Raw genomic sequence first — 17157 nt, 5'->3', positions numbered from 1 at the left:
TCTTTCTTTCTTTCTTTCTTTCTTTCTTTCTTCTTTCCTTCCTTCCTTCCTTCCTTCCTTCCTTCCTTCCTTCCTTTCTCTCTCTCTCTCTCTCTCTTTCTTTCTTCTTTCTTTCTTTCTTTCTTTTTTCTTTCTTTCTTTCTTTCTTTCTTTCTCTTTCTTTCTTTCTTTCTTTCTTTCCTTTTTTTTTTAAAGATTTTAGGGCAGCCTGGGTGGCTCAGTGGTTTAGTGTAGCCTTAAGCCCAGGGCGTGATCCTGGAGACCTGAGATCGAGTCCCATGTCGGGCTCCCTGCATGGGGCCTGCTTTTCCCTCTGCCTGTGTCTCTGCCTCTCTCTCTCTTTCTGTCTCTCATGAATAAATAAAATATTTTTTTAAAAAAATATTTTATTTATTTATTCATGAGAGACAAAGAGAGAGGCAGAGACATAGGCAGAAACATAGGCAGTGGAAGAGGCAGGCTTCCCATGAGGACCCTGATCAGGACCTGAGCCAAAGGCAGATGCTCAGCCACTGAGCCACCCAGGTGTCCCCATTGAATTTCTTTCCTTTTGAAAACGTGTTTTTTTTTTTTTAAAGAATTAATTAATTAATTAATTATGAGAGAGAAAGAGAGAACATGTGTGCCTGGAGGGAAGCGCAGAGCGGGGAGGGAGAGGACGAGAGAAAGAATCCCAAGTGGACTTTGTGCTGAGCTTAGAGCCCCATCATGAAGCTCAATCTAAAGACACTGAGATCATGACCTGAGCCGAAACTTAATGGACTGAGCCAACCAGGTGCCCCAAACCTTGATATTTTTTAGTTTCTTTGTTCCTGCTATCAGAATGTATGTCTTCTTGGGTTAAAAATCATTTGACCATTATATGAATAATTGCTGTGCGTATATATAGACAGTTGAATTTTGGTCTGCTGCTGTGTAACTGTTCCTTTTTTTTCATTTTTGAATAGTGACAGAAATGTTGGTAAATGTTCTGAGTATTTGCTCTGATGATGAACTGATGACTGAGGGTGAAGACCAGTTTGATGGTATGATTATTCACTTTACTATTTTTTATTGTGAAATGGTATTATTTAACTACCCAGCTTCAATATACACTCTTTTGCAAAATGTAGTCATTGCTCTCAAATGGCTATGCCATTTGATAAGTGTTAAGACACTTTTTCAGATACTGTTTATGATTTTTTTAGTGATTTTACTTTTTTTCTGTTGGTGTGGGGAAGAAGATGAATTTTGGGAAAGGGAAATATGGAAGAACAGAAGGAAAGGAAAATTGAAAGTACTAAAGAATGTGGTTCTTCATGAATATGGACACCACTTAGAGGGGGGATAAAAATGCTTTTAGTTTCATTGGTATCGTCTTCTTAGTGCATTAGAAACATACCTGAACCCTCGATTTGTTGTCAGTTTTTTCCCAAAAACTAAAGTAGGCTGTTCCCAACTTATGAGTGGCTTTGTTTTAAGAGACCACTTACTAGTTTAGTTTGATTTTCAGAAGCATCTTTTTCATAGAAACAATGTTAGACATGGCTGTTTATCCTTATGTAAGCCAACCAGCCTATGTACTGATTACATTTATAGTATTTAATATCATAAAAACAAAATTCCTTTAATTTTTATGTCTTGAAATTTTTATTTAAAACTTTTTAAAATTTAAAACTTTTAAATTTAAATATTTTTTAAAATGTAGGTCACTGAAAAACAAAAATGTGAACTTAAAGCTAAGAGCTCTTTATTTCTTTCTGTATGCTCCTCACATCTTTGATGTAGCATTCTTTTCATAGTTATAATCAGTATGTAATTGCTTCCATATATTAAACGTGATCTACATATTGGTACAACTTAATAGCTACCTATTTCTAAATATATTAATATATTTTTCATAGTATTTTCATAGTTAATCTCATGTTGTTTGACACTTGTGGTTGGCTTTCAGTTACCTTGTTATGAATGACATGCAGTACATATGTTTGTACAATAATATTTCTTGGGATAAATTTCTTGAAGAGAATTACAGAGTTATTATGTTTTAGCTTCATTATTTTAGCTATGAATTTGCCAGATTACTTTGCAGAAGAATTGGACCAAGATGAAGTACTTTTAGCAATAAATCCACAGGCCTCTTTCTGCACAGGCCCACCTCAATGGGTTTTGGTCATATTTACTTATTTTTCTTAGTAGCTACATAGTGAATTACACTTGGTTTAATTTACATTTCTTTGATTTTCTAATGATTTTTAATTTAAAAAAATGTAATTTACTGTTTACTTTTTCAAGTGTATAAACTATACATCTCATTTGACTACTTATTAAGTACAATCTGAGTAAAAACTATTTAGAAATTTCCCTGCTTACACACAAGTTTAATTTTTAAACACTGTTGTAAGCCCATTTGTTAAAAGTACAAAGTGACTGTGCACAGGTGTCTGCTATTGCCATCTGTTGGTGGCAAGCCGAGATGTGCTTTTATTCTGGCTTATAGTTTTGTGAACTAAATATATTTTATTTATAAATAAAATATAAATATAAATTTATTTATATCCATTCTTTTTTGGTTTGGATAATAGGCATTAATGAGTAATATTTATTTTTTCTTATTTTAATTCTCCTTTTGATATTTGTGTAGAGGTATTAGCTCTAACACATTTCATTGTATCTGTCTTTTACATAAAATTTTTAAGTAGTTATAATTAAATATTTTTTCCTCTGTTCTGCCACCTTTTCTCTTTAGTTAGACTAGGTCTGAGTTCAGATACTAGTTTCTCATAGTGGCTATATGACCTCAGGCAAATTACTTAGCTTTTCTGAGTCTCAGTTTTTTATCTTCAAAGTGAAGATGATATTATGTACCTACTTCATAATCTTACAGGTATTGATATAATTACTGAAATAATTTTGTTCATAGCTCACTGATTTCTTCATATAAGGTTTTTTGTTATATGTCAAATATTTAAAATATATAATTTTTTTTAATCTTCCTAGATGCAGATAGATTTAATGAGATACCAATTAAAACTGCTACTAGCTATTTCATAGATTCCGTTATGTCAAATTCTGTTTGCATCTGCATCTAGGAAGGTTTTTAAAAAATATTTAGTTTTCTAAACTAAGATCAAGATATTTTGCTCTATATAATTAGTTCATTTACTATAATTACTGCATTTAATATATTGAATATACAATTATTCCATTTAAAATTACAGTTTTTCTCTGAAAAAATCTGTTATTATCAACTTAAATTAATACTATAGTATTTTATGTTTTTACATTATTACAACTGGTTTCTCTTAACGTATTTTCTGTGTATGAGGTATACATTATATATTTGTGGTTTTATCTTATGTTTGACAACTTGGATCAGCAGAATTATTTCCTGTGGTAATTTTTATTTTGTTTTCCTTAACTTTTAAAAATATTTCATTTGCATAAGGCTGATATTGTTTATTTTTCTATATTTTATCTTTATTTCTTTTTATTTTTAACAAATTTGTATCATTATTAATAATGTTTTTTAAAGAGTATTTTAAAGAGGAATGGTGATAAGTAATGCTTTAGTCCTCTTCCTATTTAAAAAAAAAAAAATTTCCCTGTTAAGTCTACTACTTCTGATTTAGATACTTATGACTTACATGTGGATAGACATTGAATCATTTTTGGGATTCAGCCAGGAATACGTATTAAATTTTATTATAGTCCAAATGAGATTTTATGTATTTAATCAATGTTTTCCTCTCAATGATAAATTATGCTTATTTATCCACTTGTTATATCATTCTTGCTCTCCAGAGATGAATTGAGTTTGATTATTAAAGAGGCAACGTAGTTTAGTGAAAAGGGTCATTGGTCTTTGTATTTTGGAGTTACTATTATGCTAAGCTATGTAATCTTGGAGAAGTCACTTAACTTCCCAGGATCTTCTCATCCATGGTTTGAAGGAATAGAAAGGAAATAATTTTAAAAATTGGTAAGCTGTCATTTTTGACAGTGCTTCTGTGTGAAAATACACTGAGTTCCAGCTTTCAGTACTAGAAATAGATCTCCCTTTACTGCCAACATAGCAGGTGTAGTTACTCATTTCTTCACCCTTCCATACCAAGTAGTAGGAGTAGATACCTCAAGAACATTTTAATAATATGAATCTGGGAGTTTGTATGGAGTAATGAGAATGGTTTGGGGGAGACCATTGAGGAATGGAGGAAATGGGAGGAGATTAGGACAGATACTATGATGGGATAGGGAAAAGAGCTACTGGAACTGGGTTTATGTCCCTTCCTTAGTCACATTCCCATATTTCTTTCCCATAACTGTACATCTTTCCCCTTTTCCTTTCACCATGATAGCATGCTTTTCATCCTCTCCTTCCCCTTTTCCTACTCAGCAGTAGAACTAGTCTATAAGCTGGGCATGGGGAGAAATCTGATTTAGAAAGAAAACTTGGTGACATGGCTGTTGAGGCAGAATAAGAGTTTAGCTTTTCTGTGGGAAAAGGGAAAGAGCAGGAATGGAGATGTCACAGTAGCAGGAAGGAAAGAATAGATTTTGCATATTTAAGGCTGAGGTTGGGTAAAGGAATGAGACTGTCTTCTTAAGTGATGATCTTTGGTATTCTGTATTGTTTAATGTATATGTGGAGTTATTTTTAAAGGCAAAAATTTGCATAAACATATTGGATGTATAAGTGCACATAGCATTCCTTTTAGAGGTATTAATTAATCATTAAAGAGAATTTCTGAACGCTGATTTCTGTGATATTTAGAATGCATACTATTTCTTTCAGATATTTATCTTCTCTCTTGAGTTGGGTAAAGGAAATACATAATCCACATATGTTACAGTTTTACTAAACTAAAACTTTGCATTTCCTGTAATGGAATCATGTATCTCTACATTAGAATGGAAGATATGGAAAGCTCAAAAGAAACATTTCTGCTGCCTACTCTTAGAGCTATTACTTGCTTTGAAACAATCTGTTGCTATTTCTGCAAAAAGATGTCCCTCAAGCTCCCAGATTGGATTGGGAACAGAAAGCACATACTGTTGATCCTGAGTATGTGCAAAAGTTCTACAATTCAGATTCAAGAAATTATGTGTTCTTGTTATTATGGAGTGTGGGAGGCTTAGCCTTTCCGTTATTCGAAGTGGGTAAGATTTTCCACTGAGGTAGTTTATAAAGTTACCTACATTTCTCTGTATATACTTAATAGATTTTGCAGATGTTGGTGTCCTTGAAGAACCACATGAGTTTGTATATAATTTGTGTCATTACCCTTCACTTAACATACTCCTGTGGGTGACACATTTCCTTAGGGGTATCAATATAAATGTGCGATTGTTGTTTGCACAGTCTTTTATCAGTCTTATGTGTTTTCACGTGTTTTTTTTCTGTCCCTAATTTGTCTACTTTCATCAAATATTATAGTCATTCTGTCCATAATTTCTTCTGAACACATATCTTTTAAGAAATCTTTCCTTTAGAGTTCTACCCAGTGGCATCCCTCTTATTCACCAGATCCTACAGTACTACATTTTTCAAATTTCAAATATGAGGGCCTTCATTTTTCTCTTTCTTTCTTTCTACATTCATTCTTCAGTACCACTGCCAAGTTAAATCTCTATCTTTTTATTTGTCTCAACCACCTTTTCTCCATCATTCACTTCCTTTTTTCTGGACTCTCCATCTGAAGAACGGCTCATATATGGCAATAAAAAAGGTACAGACCAGACAGAGTAACATTGTTTTGAAATATGACTTCATAAGTTATCCTCATGTCCATGTAAGTTAGCTCATTCATTGAGTACTATTTATGCAGAGTCCTTTTGGGCCTTGTACAAATTTAGTGTAAGTGGTATTGGAGATAGAATTTGATGTTTTTAGAAGTCATATTCCAAGATATCTGTCTTTCTGTGCATGGAAATATTTTTCCCTCTTTTTCATTCCTCTTGTTTTAAAATTTCATTCTTTTGCTTATTTGTAATGTTTTGTACTTTTCCCTGCATGATTAGGGGTGTTTGATTGTCTGTCTTATTCCCCAGAGTAATTTTCTGTGGACATTTTCTTTAATATTATGCATGATGTGTTTGTAGACTGATTTAAAATCCTGACTTGCATACTGTTTTTATATTCCAGTGATTTTTTAAAATTTGAAATCAATATAGTTTACATATTATTCTGTTTTACAGATATATAAATTAAGGCTGAAAATATGAATGTACCTCATTGCAGCCATCCTCTCCCATCCCCACACTCCTCTTCCCCAGTCTAGCTGTTTTTAACATTCTGTCAATTTAAAAACAAAATGTTTATGTTAATTCATTCAAAGAAATCAGACTTACCTTAGGTCCTTGGACAGACCATTAATAAACTTTTTTTCTTTGTCTATAAAATGAGGAGATTAAACTTTGCAGTATCCCTAATGTCTCTTCAAATTCTAGTATTCTATGATTCTAAGACTTTTAGTGATTTTTTTGGCATCTCAAAAATAGCTATGTAGTACCTGCAATTTTGAACTTGCAAAAGCTGTAGCTTCAGTGCTCACATTACCCTTTAGAGCATCATAAACATGGCCATGGAGCCTATTTTCTCTAAAATATGTCTTGTTTTTGTCTTTGAAATTGGATTTCCTTTCTGTTTCCTTGCAGTAAGGTCCAGTCATCATCTTAGTTTTTAATTATATGGTATTTGTGGGCTGCTTGAATTTTAAATAAGTTGCTCTGGCCCAGAAGACTAATGGTTGTTGTTCAGACCTCTGTATATCCACGGCCCCTTTTAGTCTAGTCTCTTTAGCCTTTCCTTAACTTTCTCCTCAACCATGGTGCTTCTATATGTGTTTTCATCATGTTGAAGCACAGCTCTAAGGAATAAGGAACCACACTCTTGGGTCCAGAGTGATTCTAGTTGCTATATATGAGATAATGGGACTGAGATTGTTGTTCTTTCTGGAGGCCAAGGGAAGGAAGATACAACTTTGAGTTTTTCTTCAGCTGAAGATTAAGTTATTTTGATATATTCTCTTCTGTATCAGTGATAAGCAGTACAGCTAACCCTTTAAAAAGGAAACATGAGTGATCCTTTAGCCGTGTTTATTAGGGAATCTTTTCTCATTGTTCACTCTCCTTGTGTCATACTCACCTAGGGATGTAAGAGCTTGTTGTATATATTTGCATGACTTTGAGGACATTTGCTCCATGAGGTTAAGATGTTCTTTATTGTTGAAATGCTGGTATGGTCCTTAGTTCAGCGTCATCTGCACAGTAGTTATTTCATCAACCATTGTTTTTAATCCCTCTTAGAGCAAAGAACTTACTCTATCATAGTAAGATGAGATATTTCCAGCCTGCATGTCAGAGGCTTTTATAATAGTTAAACAGAAGCCTAAACAGAGTTACTACCAATTCTTATCTGTTAGTTGCATGCAGTAGGTCCTCATGAAAATTAAAGACTATAGGATTGTTAGAAATTTTTTTTTTGTCCTCTGGTTTGTGATATAAGTTGGGTTCTAGTTTCTTTCCCATTGCTGTTTTAATAATTAGCAGTAGTGTGAGAGTCATAATGTTTGTGTATTACTTTTCATTTGTATCTGTATCAGACCCCAATATTAGACCAGCGCTGAGCTAAACATTGAAGGAGTGAGAAGCTTTCTGGCATGAGTTCACCTAGTCTCCTCCATGTGAGCTGGTGGCAGAGGGTTTGGTGTTGGTTAAGATGAGCGTGGTATAGGGTAATAGAATGGTGCAAGTGTGGATGCCCTAAACTTGAGTCTCTTTTTCTATTTATTCCATTGAAAGTAGGTTCAGCTGCAGCCCGGAAAGAAATCATAAGAAACAAAATTCGAGCAATTGGCAAGATGGCAAGGGTCTTCTCTGTGCTCAGGTAATGATGTATTTTCCTGATTATTTGTTTTACAGAAATTGCTTTTATTGTACTTTGCTGTAAGCAGTGTTCTGTTTAATAGCTAAAAGCAATTTAGCAGCATTCTTCCTATAAAGAAGTTTAGTTGTACATTTAGATATTCAACAAGGGAATAACAGTCCTTTTGAAACTAGGGTTTTTGACCATTGTGAGTATTATTGTTCACTTTGAGTATGTGGTACCCTTCTGTGATGAAAGTACTAGTTCTACGCCTTGAAAACTAGAGCATGATGAGAAGGAGGGGGTACTTTTTAGAGTATTCCTGATGAACTTGCTCTTCCATATAAGAAGTTCCTTTTGCTGGAGCCACAAATTATCTTTTTAGGGTTAATTCAGGAAGGCTAGGTTTAAGGGTACATGTAAATGGGTCAGCCCTTAAAAATTTGTTTACAAAACTGGTTATATCAGATATTTGAACTTTACAGGATAGAAATACCAAATTTTCTCAATTGTATGATTCTCATTGATGATGAATGTCATCATATACTTAATAAAGCTTTTCAGGAAAAACAATAAGGCACCCACCCTCTTATCCTTTTATCCACATTTAAAATATGGAAAAATGTCTTATCTTGGAATTGAGGAAGATATGATAACAATGAATGTTATAAATTATATACATGGCCTACCTTTAGGCCCTCCTCTTTTATATTAACCATTTGTTGGAAATCTCTGTTTGTTTTATCTCTTTGCTATAGGGAGGAGAGTGAAAGTGTGCTGACACTCAAGGGCCTGACTCCCACAGGGATGTTGCCTAGTGGAGTGTTGGCTGGAGGACGGCAGACCCTGCAAAGTGGTAATGATGTTATGCAACTTGCTGTGCCTCAGATGGACTGGGGCACACCTCACTCTTTTGCTAACAATACACATAATGCATGCAGGGAATTCCTTCTGCTTTTTAGTTCCTGTCTCAGCAGCTGACATAGGTAGAATACTATATGATAGGTAGTATCTGGTTAAGAACTTGACCAGGGCAGAAAATTGATAGAATGGGTATTCCTTTCAATCGAAAATAATGGTCAGTTTCTCAGCTTTGAATGAAATGATATGGGAGCAGCTCATATCATAATGTCTAAATATTTATTTTTTTTTTGTTTGTCTAATGCACCCTTTTCCTTTAAAAGCCCCAATTTCAGAATGTGAATCAAGGATATCCATATTACAAAAATGGAAATGTAATTCCATGTTTCTTATTTTTTATTTTTTTAATTTATGTAATTGTATTAGACAATGCTTATATTATCAGATACTTAATTTTAGAATTAACAATCTGCTTGAGCCCCAAAACACTACTTATGCACTTCACTTGCCAAAAGATTTGTGCAAGGTTTTGTACCCTGGTAAATGATGCCAAAGTTTGTTTTCTGTGGTGTTTGTCAAATGTTCTATGTATAATTGACTGTCTGTAACATGCTGTTTTCTTCCTCTGCAGATGTAGCTGCTTTCCTAAATCTGTCTGTCTTTCTTTAGGTTAGCTGTATGTCTGTAAAAGTATGTTAAATTAAATTACTCTATCAGACGCTTGTCTGTCTTTTGATGTAGAAGCAACTTTGTAGCACCTTGTTTTGAGGTTTGCTGCATTTGTTGCTGTACTTTGTGCATTCTGAACATGAATGTAACATTAGATATTAAGTCATTGTTATAAGGGGTTGAATTTAAATCCTGTAAGTCAAAGTTGAAAGGGTGTTATTAAGTGTGCCTTTATTTTGCATGAAAATAAAATTATACGTAAAGCATTCCTGTAATCTGGCTCATTGAATACTTTATATTTTTTAAAAAACTTATTTTTTTGGCGTAAATATTTGTGTAAATAACTGGGTTAACTTTTTGAAAGCCCAAAACAGATTAAATAGAAGAGAGTGATTTGAATGTTTTAGAGTATACACAATAACTCAAAGTCTAGATTTCTTTCCCTTGTGGTTGAAAAGCAAAAAATGTGATATAGAAAGCTTTAATTTTTATTTTACTGTAGCCACTTTTGACAGCCCTCCAAGGGTCATTGCTCTATTAAAACAGGCAGCAACAGATCTAATGTTTTCCTTAATCATGGCTAACTTTCTTTCTGGTGTTATAATTAGTGAATTTTTTAAAGCAAAAAATAAATGATTTAAACTTTTGAATAATTTTTTTATTCAGTATTTTAATTTAAGATTTTATTTATTTATTCATGAGAGACACAGAGAGACAGAGAGAGAGAGAGGCAGAGACACAGACAGAGGGAGAAGCAGGCTCCATGCAGGGAGCCTGACGTGGGACTCGATCCCGGGTCTCCAGGATCAGGCCCTGGGCCAAAGGTGGTGCTAAACCGCTGAGCCACCTGCGCTGCCCTAAACTTTTGAATAAATTTAAATCAGACTGACTTTTCACAGCCTCATTTCACTTAGTCTCATTATAAATGCCTAAATAAATAAAATAATCTTTCTCTAGACCAATAATTTCTACTTACAGTCTATACATGTTCTATTTTATATATGTTAGTGTGTTGTCTGCTACCACTACTGGTATATGTGAGAAGTACAGCTATGTTTTAAAACAAGGTTTCCTTTTTTTTTTTTTTTTAATTAAAAAAATTGCTTTGATTTTCTTTATATTCTTTGCCCTCCATTTTTCTTATATTATGGGCTTTAGCAAATGAGCTAAAAAGAATTTTTACTAACACAAAGATCTTAAACATTCAATAAAACTAACAAAAGTAAGTGTTAATAGAAAAGGATGAACTTTAATAGTTTGAAAAATGTTTATCCTTTTCTTCTTTGTTCATAAAAGAAAAGGAAAACTGAAAGGCCTCATACTTTAATAAATCTACACTACAGTCATCACTCTATTATCCTTGGATATATTATTACTTTTACATTGTATTTACAGCAAACCTTTTAGATTTCACAATTAGTTCCTGCTAATTACATGCTTTGTTGGCAGCTTAGCTCTTCTACTCATTCTTAATTTGCATGCAGCCTGAAGCTCAGTCTTCCAACTTTGAACTCTCCCCCAACTGCAGAGAAGGTTTGAAAAACAGCTTTACTGAAGGGACTGTATTCCCAGCAGAGTGAGTTAGCAGTACAGTGCTGAGTTTAAGGGGTCTAATTTGGGCAAACTAGAAGCTAGATAGCTCCCTAGCTGTGCCAGTGATGGCTCTTGATAGTGTGGAGCAATTTCCCTAGCATAATAAGATAAACCCATTTTGAAGCACATAACAAAACTCCTAAGAAGCTGCATCTGTGTGATGTAAATTCTAATATCTCAGTCCTGTTGTCAGAAATAACTCAGAAAATAAGTCCTATTGCCTTATCAATAAGCTTAAAGTTAATTTATATTTCTTGAATGTTTTCACAAACTCCACAACTCTTTTGGAGTAGGAATTGATATATTTTATGTGCCTTTTATTTTACTCATGGAAATTTGTTTAGGAACTAGCCCTATAATGCTACTACCCTTCACCAGGACCTATGTAGCCATCTCCATTTTAGTAATGCCAAATTCTTCATCATTATTTATCCCGTGTAATATTGAGGAGCACAGTTTGTGACAGCACTGTACTCAAATTTACTAACACCGTATCAAGATGCTCTATAAAACTGAAAACAAATAGAGGAAAAATAGTGCCTTTCAATTTTTTTTTTTTTATTTTTTTTTTATGATACAGAGAGAGAGAGAGAGAGAGGCAGAGACACAGGCAGAGGGAGAAGCAGGCTCCATGCACCGGGAGCCTGATGTGGGATTCGATCCTGGGTCTCCAGGATCGCGCCCTGGGCCAAAGGCAGGCGCCAAACCGCTGCGCCACCCAGGGATCCCAAATAGTGCCTTTCAGATAGAATTTTGCAATTATGAGATCTCTTTCCATCTTAATGTTTAAGCTTCAGATGACCATTTTTTCAATTTTAAACATACAAGCTTGACATGGTATGCAATTTTGAGTGTAATATGTATTTTGTATCCTGAAAAGGATTAGGAGCATTTAGAAGCTTCTAGAAAGAGCAGAGAATATAATTGACCTAAAACATGCTTTTACATATAAAATTAAAATCCATACGATTATTTCAGAAGTATGTTGTTACATTTCATAATTTGAAAAGTTTATAAATAGACTTTTAAACTACTGATGCACTCAAATAGGTACTAATTCTTACAGTGATACCAGGTTTTACTTTTAATTTATTACCATATGTAATAAAAGTTATGAAATATTTCCTATAAAATCACTTCTGTTACCACAAGCTCTTTAAAACATATTCTAATAGGCATTTATTTTTTTTCCCCATTTAATGTCTAAATTATAGAGAAAATAGTCCTTATTTTGAAGAATAGATGTTGCAGGGCTGATCAAGTAGAGGTGGGTCATTTATCCTGGTTTTCTGTCTGGGAAGATTCCAAGAGTATATTCTATGTGCACAGAGCTAGGTTTTTTAAATGGTCATCTGTACAGTGGGTGTACAATAAATGTCTGCTATTTTAATGTAGTTTAACAGTTAAGGAAAATTAATTTTTTTTTTTTATTCAGTGTTCACCCTACTTTTTTGGGTTCCCAACTACCTTTACTATCTGGTTAAGATCAACAAATTTCTAATTTAGTTTATTTTAACTCCTTAGATTCATCATTTTCTTTCACATTAATAACTGCTTTGGACAAAATTTATTATTTCTAAATCTAATTGGCCTTGTAGAAGAAGCAAAATAGAAAGTATGGGACATTATTGTTATAAATATTCTGAGTGTGTGCACTTTGGGTAAAGTGGAGAATTTGCAACATTGTCAGGCAGTATTATCCTCTGCAATCTTTGATCCTGGTCCTCAATGTGAGTACTTTATACAGTTTGAACCCAGAAATGAGCCAACAGACTGATTACAAAATGTATGACTAAATAATGTTGAAATTCTCTAAATGGGCCAGAGACAAACTATATTAAGAATGCCTTTCTCACTTATATGACCTATGTGTATGTCCATATCACACAGTAATTAGGATTTATTGCCTGTAAGATCTCAGTTCTATTTGATTTCTCTCTAGTTGGTAGACAGGCTTGAAAAGATGTACAATGGCCTTTCTATCTTCACTTGAGAATCCATGTTGTTAGTGCCTGAGGCAGATTTGAGTTCATGATAAACTGAACACAAACAGCTTTTTTAAAAGGCTATAGAGGTTAATATCTTTAGATATGTGGGACACCAATGTTAGAATAGAAAGGAAGTTCCTGGTAGATGGGGTCCTTTTAGGTTACCCAAACAAAAGAGCTACGGAACTATTCTATTAGAGTAATTCATCAAGTTTACTGTCCTTAAGTTTCATTGTATCCATACCAACTTCACTTTTGCTTTGCCTTATGAATTAGAAGCAACAGGAAAAGCATTACTGACCTCTTCTAGTTTATATCTTATGGAACAACTGATAATGAGTATTGGTTCAGTTAGATGGGGGAAAAACAGAATTTTCTGTTTGACTTTTGCTACAATTTTGCCATCATAATTTCACCCTAGAGGATTTCCTTGTGATTGTGATGGATGTGATATAATAAACATGTTGAAAAATTCTAAGGCCATCAAAATACTGAATTCACAGTAGGTAATTAACACTGGAGTGTATTTGCATGGGTGCTGAGGTGTCTGTGTTTACATTAGGTCCATGTGTTCTGTGCTCTGAGCAATGTTGTCATAGTGCTGTGTGTAAACTGTGCTGTGTCAGGAATTGGGGGATTGGATGGGGCTCTCTAATATGGATACTATTTATGTTAAATTGTAAATGATGATGTAGTATGGGATACTGTGATATTTTACGTGATCATTGCCTTTTCTGCTGTACAATATGACCCTTCTCATCTCTCTCATTCATTTTGCATGCCTCTGCTCACTTCTGTACAGCCACAGTTGAGGCTATTGAGGCTGAAAAAGGTACGATCAGAGTCCTTGCGCTGGGCAGAGATCTGTGGTGTGTGGGTGGGCATCAGAGAATGTCCTGTGGGTGTGTTTTACTCCTAGTTTGCACAGCCCAAGATGAATCAGACTCACTGACTCATCAAGTTTAATAGTCACATTCCTCTCTCTTTTTTTTTTCTTTCTTCCTTTCTTTTTTTTTTTTTTTTAATTACAAGGACCAATTTCCATAGTGACAATCTGGATTTTCTTTTTCTAGTATAGTGTGCAACCAGCATTCACCGTTCCGAATTCTTTAGAGTGCAGCATGTTATGCTATGTATTATAGCATTTGAAGTTGCAAAGAAAGATCTGTTCCACATTTTGCATGATTCTATGCTATTCAGATCATTTTTTTCCTAGATGAAACCCCCTCTAGATATAGGTTTGAATTGACTTTTATTCATTTTCAGTAATTCACCTGAAAGTGCAGGAGCTGTCACTATGATTTTTATTTTATATATGTATTTGCTGTTGGCTTAGCGTTTGCTAATAATATTATATTCATGTATATGATATGTTGGCCTAATATTACACATTGCTAAATGCTTTGCCACCTCAACCATTTATTTGGTTCACATGCACAGACTCTGAGTCCCAGGGATTGCACATATAAAAGCAACCAGATTATAACCAGTTATGGAAATCTTTTGTGTGCACATTTTAATAGTGGAGGAAGCATCATTATAAATGAAGTGAATGAGAAATTATAACAGTTGGAGGAGGATTGCCATTTCTTTTGATTTGGGTTTCCAAAGAACATGCAGTGAATGGCCATTGAATTAAGGAAGACATTTCCTAAAATATGAAACTGAATACTTTTTACTATCAGCCAAATACAGATATAATTCCTGGAGGCATTCCCCACCTTTTTCATTTCATCCTGGTGGTGATGGGGTGATGATACATACCTTGACCTCCAAGATAGTTCTGATCTGCTAAATTTTAATATACCGAAGCTATTAGTACAGATTTGTATGTCAAGGTTAACCTTGTTTAGCCTCCTCACTTGCCCCTACTCTTGTTGCTGCCTTACTGTGATAGTCACTGGTGATTTTAGGGTTTTTGTAGGAGATAAGTCGTATAGTAGAAGTCAGACTGAGACCCTGAGACCATTGCCTGCAGGTTAATTTTGGGGTCATGGAAGGGTTATTTTTGTGTGTTCTCTTTTTTAAAGGCTATGCTAACACTTGTCATCTATGAAGCTATCGTGTTTACATTTAGGTTTAAACATTTCACATTTTAAGGGGAAGTCTGGAGTGGGGATAGGATTCAGTTAAAGTAAGATTTAAATGTTGCTACATACAGCTAATTTCTTTCTTCTTAAAAATCATTAATTATGTTTTTGAACTCTCAGAAATGTTTTTCAATTACTGACTTATCAAATTTGCATTTTGTTAAGCAATACGAGGATTCTCTCCACCACATAGAATCTGCAGTTTTGAAGAGGCAAAGGGTTTGGATAGGATCAATGAGAGAATGCCACCCCGGAAAGATGCTGTACAGCAAGATGGTTTCAATTCTCTGAACACCGCACATGCCACTGAGAACCACGGGACTGGCAACCATAGTGCCCAGTGACCCACGGCTTCCCAGGGACTCTCACATCTCGGGCCCCAAATGGACAGATCACCCCCAGGATCTGGAGGGGTCGGCCAAGCTGACTGTAAATGTCACAGTCCCTCTGGAGAAACCATTGTGCTTTTGAGACCCCAGCCCCCTTCCTGGATGGAGGCTTGAGGGCCCTGGGACATGTTGTGATATCTGATAAGATTGGGTCATCGCTGCCAAGGTGGAGAGCAGTGAGCAAGGGGTTTGGGGCAATTTCCAGTGGAGGGCAACTACACCTCCATTTATGCTTGTGGTTCACACATTTAAGTTTACAAATGAGATTTCTTTTTCCCCTCAGTAGAATTAGATTTTGTTTTTTAACCATGACTTCAAATGCAATCCTAAGAGCTAATGTGGACTTTTTTTTTTCCCCATGAAATGTCTTTAAAGGATGAATTAGCATGGTCTTAAAAATACATTTCTGAGGTTACTAAGCTGTATTTTGAGTTATGGGCAAAATGCTGAGAAAACCCAGTTGGCATTTATACAAATGCTGACCTCAGGTCTATAGTTCTTAAATGTGGCTAATTCTGTAATATAGTCTTGGTATTTTTCAATTATGAATGCATAACCTATTTCTAGGCAGACTCTCTTACTTGAACACAAGTCCAAAAACTAATTTAGAATCTTTTTTGCCCAGATCTTTTGAAATTTACACCCCAGAGATTTAAGAAGAAAACCTCTAAATTTCAAAATTATGAAGAATTACAGAATTACTCATTTAAGGTACTTTAAAAGAAGTTTGTACATTGTCAAAGTAAATTTTAATTCAAATCATGTCTGTAAAACTTGACGTATTTTGTGTATGCATGTTTTCATTTTGCAAATATTTAATATATAGACCTATGATGTACAGGTACGACATGTATAGGTTACCTAGATGTTATGAGAAATTTTAGTTTATTGTGAGTACTCAAGTTGCTTAAATAGCCACCAGGGTGATTTGCTGCTGGCTTTCTATCATTTTTATGTTTTGATGCAAAGGAAATTTAAAAATGTTCTGGAAGTGTTTTTGATTAAGCAATGCAGCATAGAAGCAATGGTTCTGTTCATTCATTCAGATGTTAGTGGAAGCATAAAAGTCAAGATTGCATGTTGAACATTTTCTTTTGATAGTTACAGAACTGCTTGGTTAAACTAAATGGAACCATGTGCTAATTTTTCACAATTATTGACCTGTATTGATTGCCACTGTAGTTTGGTATTTCCCTTTACTTTGGTGGCCTGCTTCCCTCATGCCCTGGAATACAACTCAGAGCTCCAGGCAGCGGAACCATCTATTGTTTTGTTTGCCAGAAAGTGCACCCTGTACGGTCTCCTGTCTAAGTTGGAAATATTATGCATGTGCAGGACTATTCGAGTATTTTATAAACAGTAGCACACAATAAATTCCATGCATGGGCCGCTGCTCCTATCTCTGTGTTGGGTTTTATTTGGAAGATGTAGTCTGATTTGACCTCATGCAAATCAGAAAATCATATTAATAGAACTGGGATATAGCCTTCAGAGATGATCTCGTGGATAGTTATGGTAATTTGATGAATTAAATTCTTGTCTTCATAAATTTTGCCTTTTTTTTTTTTTAAACTTTGGTTACATATGTCTTACATGAGCATTAGTAACTGAGCACTAGAGTACTTTGGGTGACTGTTATAGGCCTCCTAAATCTAATATTTAAAATCACTATTTCATTTAACATTTAATTAAAAGAAAATATTATTGTGTAGAGTTTTGTT

The 17157-nt window shown here is 34.4% G+C and overlaps 1 protein-coding gene across 5 annotated transcripts; it reads left to right on the top strand.

The window, feature by feature from the left end:
- Positions 1-875: 875 nt before the first annotated feature.
- On the top strand, positions 876-16835 carry LOC140629897 (serine/threonine-protein phosphatase 2B catalytic subunit beta isoform-like). 5 transcript variants are annotated; one of them, XM_072819374.1, is made up of 6 exons: positions 941-1025; positions 5682-5708; positions 7786-7867; positions 8605-8702; positions 13760-13789; positions 15213-16835. In XM_072819374.1, exons 1-6 carry the CDS (start codon positions 956-958, stop codon positions 15389-15391), a joined length of 486 nt encoding a protein of 161 aa, XP_072675475.1. In that variant the 5' UTR covers positions 941-955; the 3' UTR covers positions 15392-16835. The 5 variants fall into 5 exon arrangements, with proteins under 5 accessions (XP_072675477.1, XP_072675476.1, XP_072675475.1 ...); XM_072819373.1 differs by having other exon boundaries at positions 7783-7867; XM_072819376.1 differs by lacking the exon at positions 5682-5708 and having other exon boundaries at positions 876-1025.
- The last annotated feature ends 322 nt before the right edge of the window (positions 16836-17157 follow it).

Source organism: Canis lupus, unplaced genomic scaffold (assembly GCF_048164855.1).
Source record: "Canis lupus baileyi unplaced genomic scaffold, mCanLup2.hap1 Scaffold_337, whole genome shotgun sequence".
In the NCBI taxonomy this organism is placed as follows: domain Eukaryota; kingdom Metazoa; phylum Chordata; class Mammalia; order Carnivora; family Canidae; genus Canis; species Canis lupus.
Note: the sequence above shows the minus strand (reverse complement) of the source record. Positions and strands in the feature narration are given on the sequence as shown.

What these genes read in the sequence shown, in the direction of transcription:
- LOC140629897 (XM_072819373.1), top strand. Translation starts at nt 956, where the DNA reads ATGTTGGTAAATGTTCTGAGTATTTGCTCTGATGATGAACTGATGACT. An exon ending in GGGTGAAGACCAGTTTGATG is followed by an intron (nt 1,026 to 5,681) that starts GTATGATTATTC and finishes CTCCATCTGAAG; the next exon opens with AACGGCTCATATATGGCAAT. An exon ending in ACGGCAGACCCTGCAAAGTG is followed by an intron (nt 8,703 to 13,759) that starts GTAATGATGTTA and finishes ACTTCTGTACAG; the next exon opens with CCACAGTTGAGGCTATTGAG.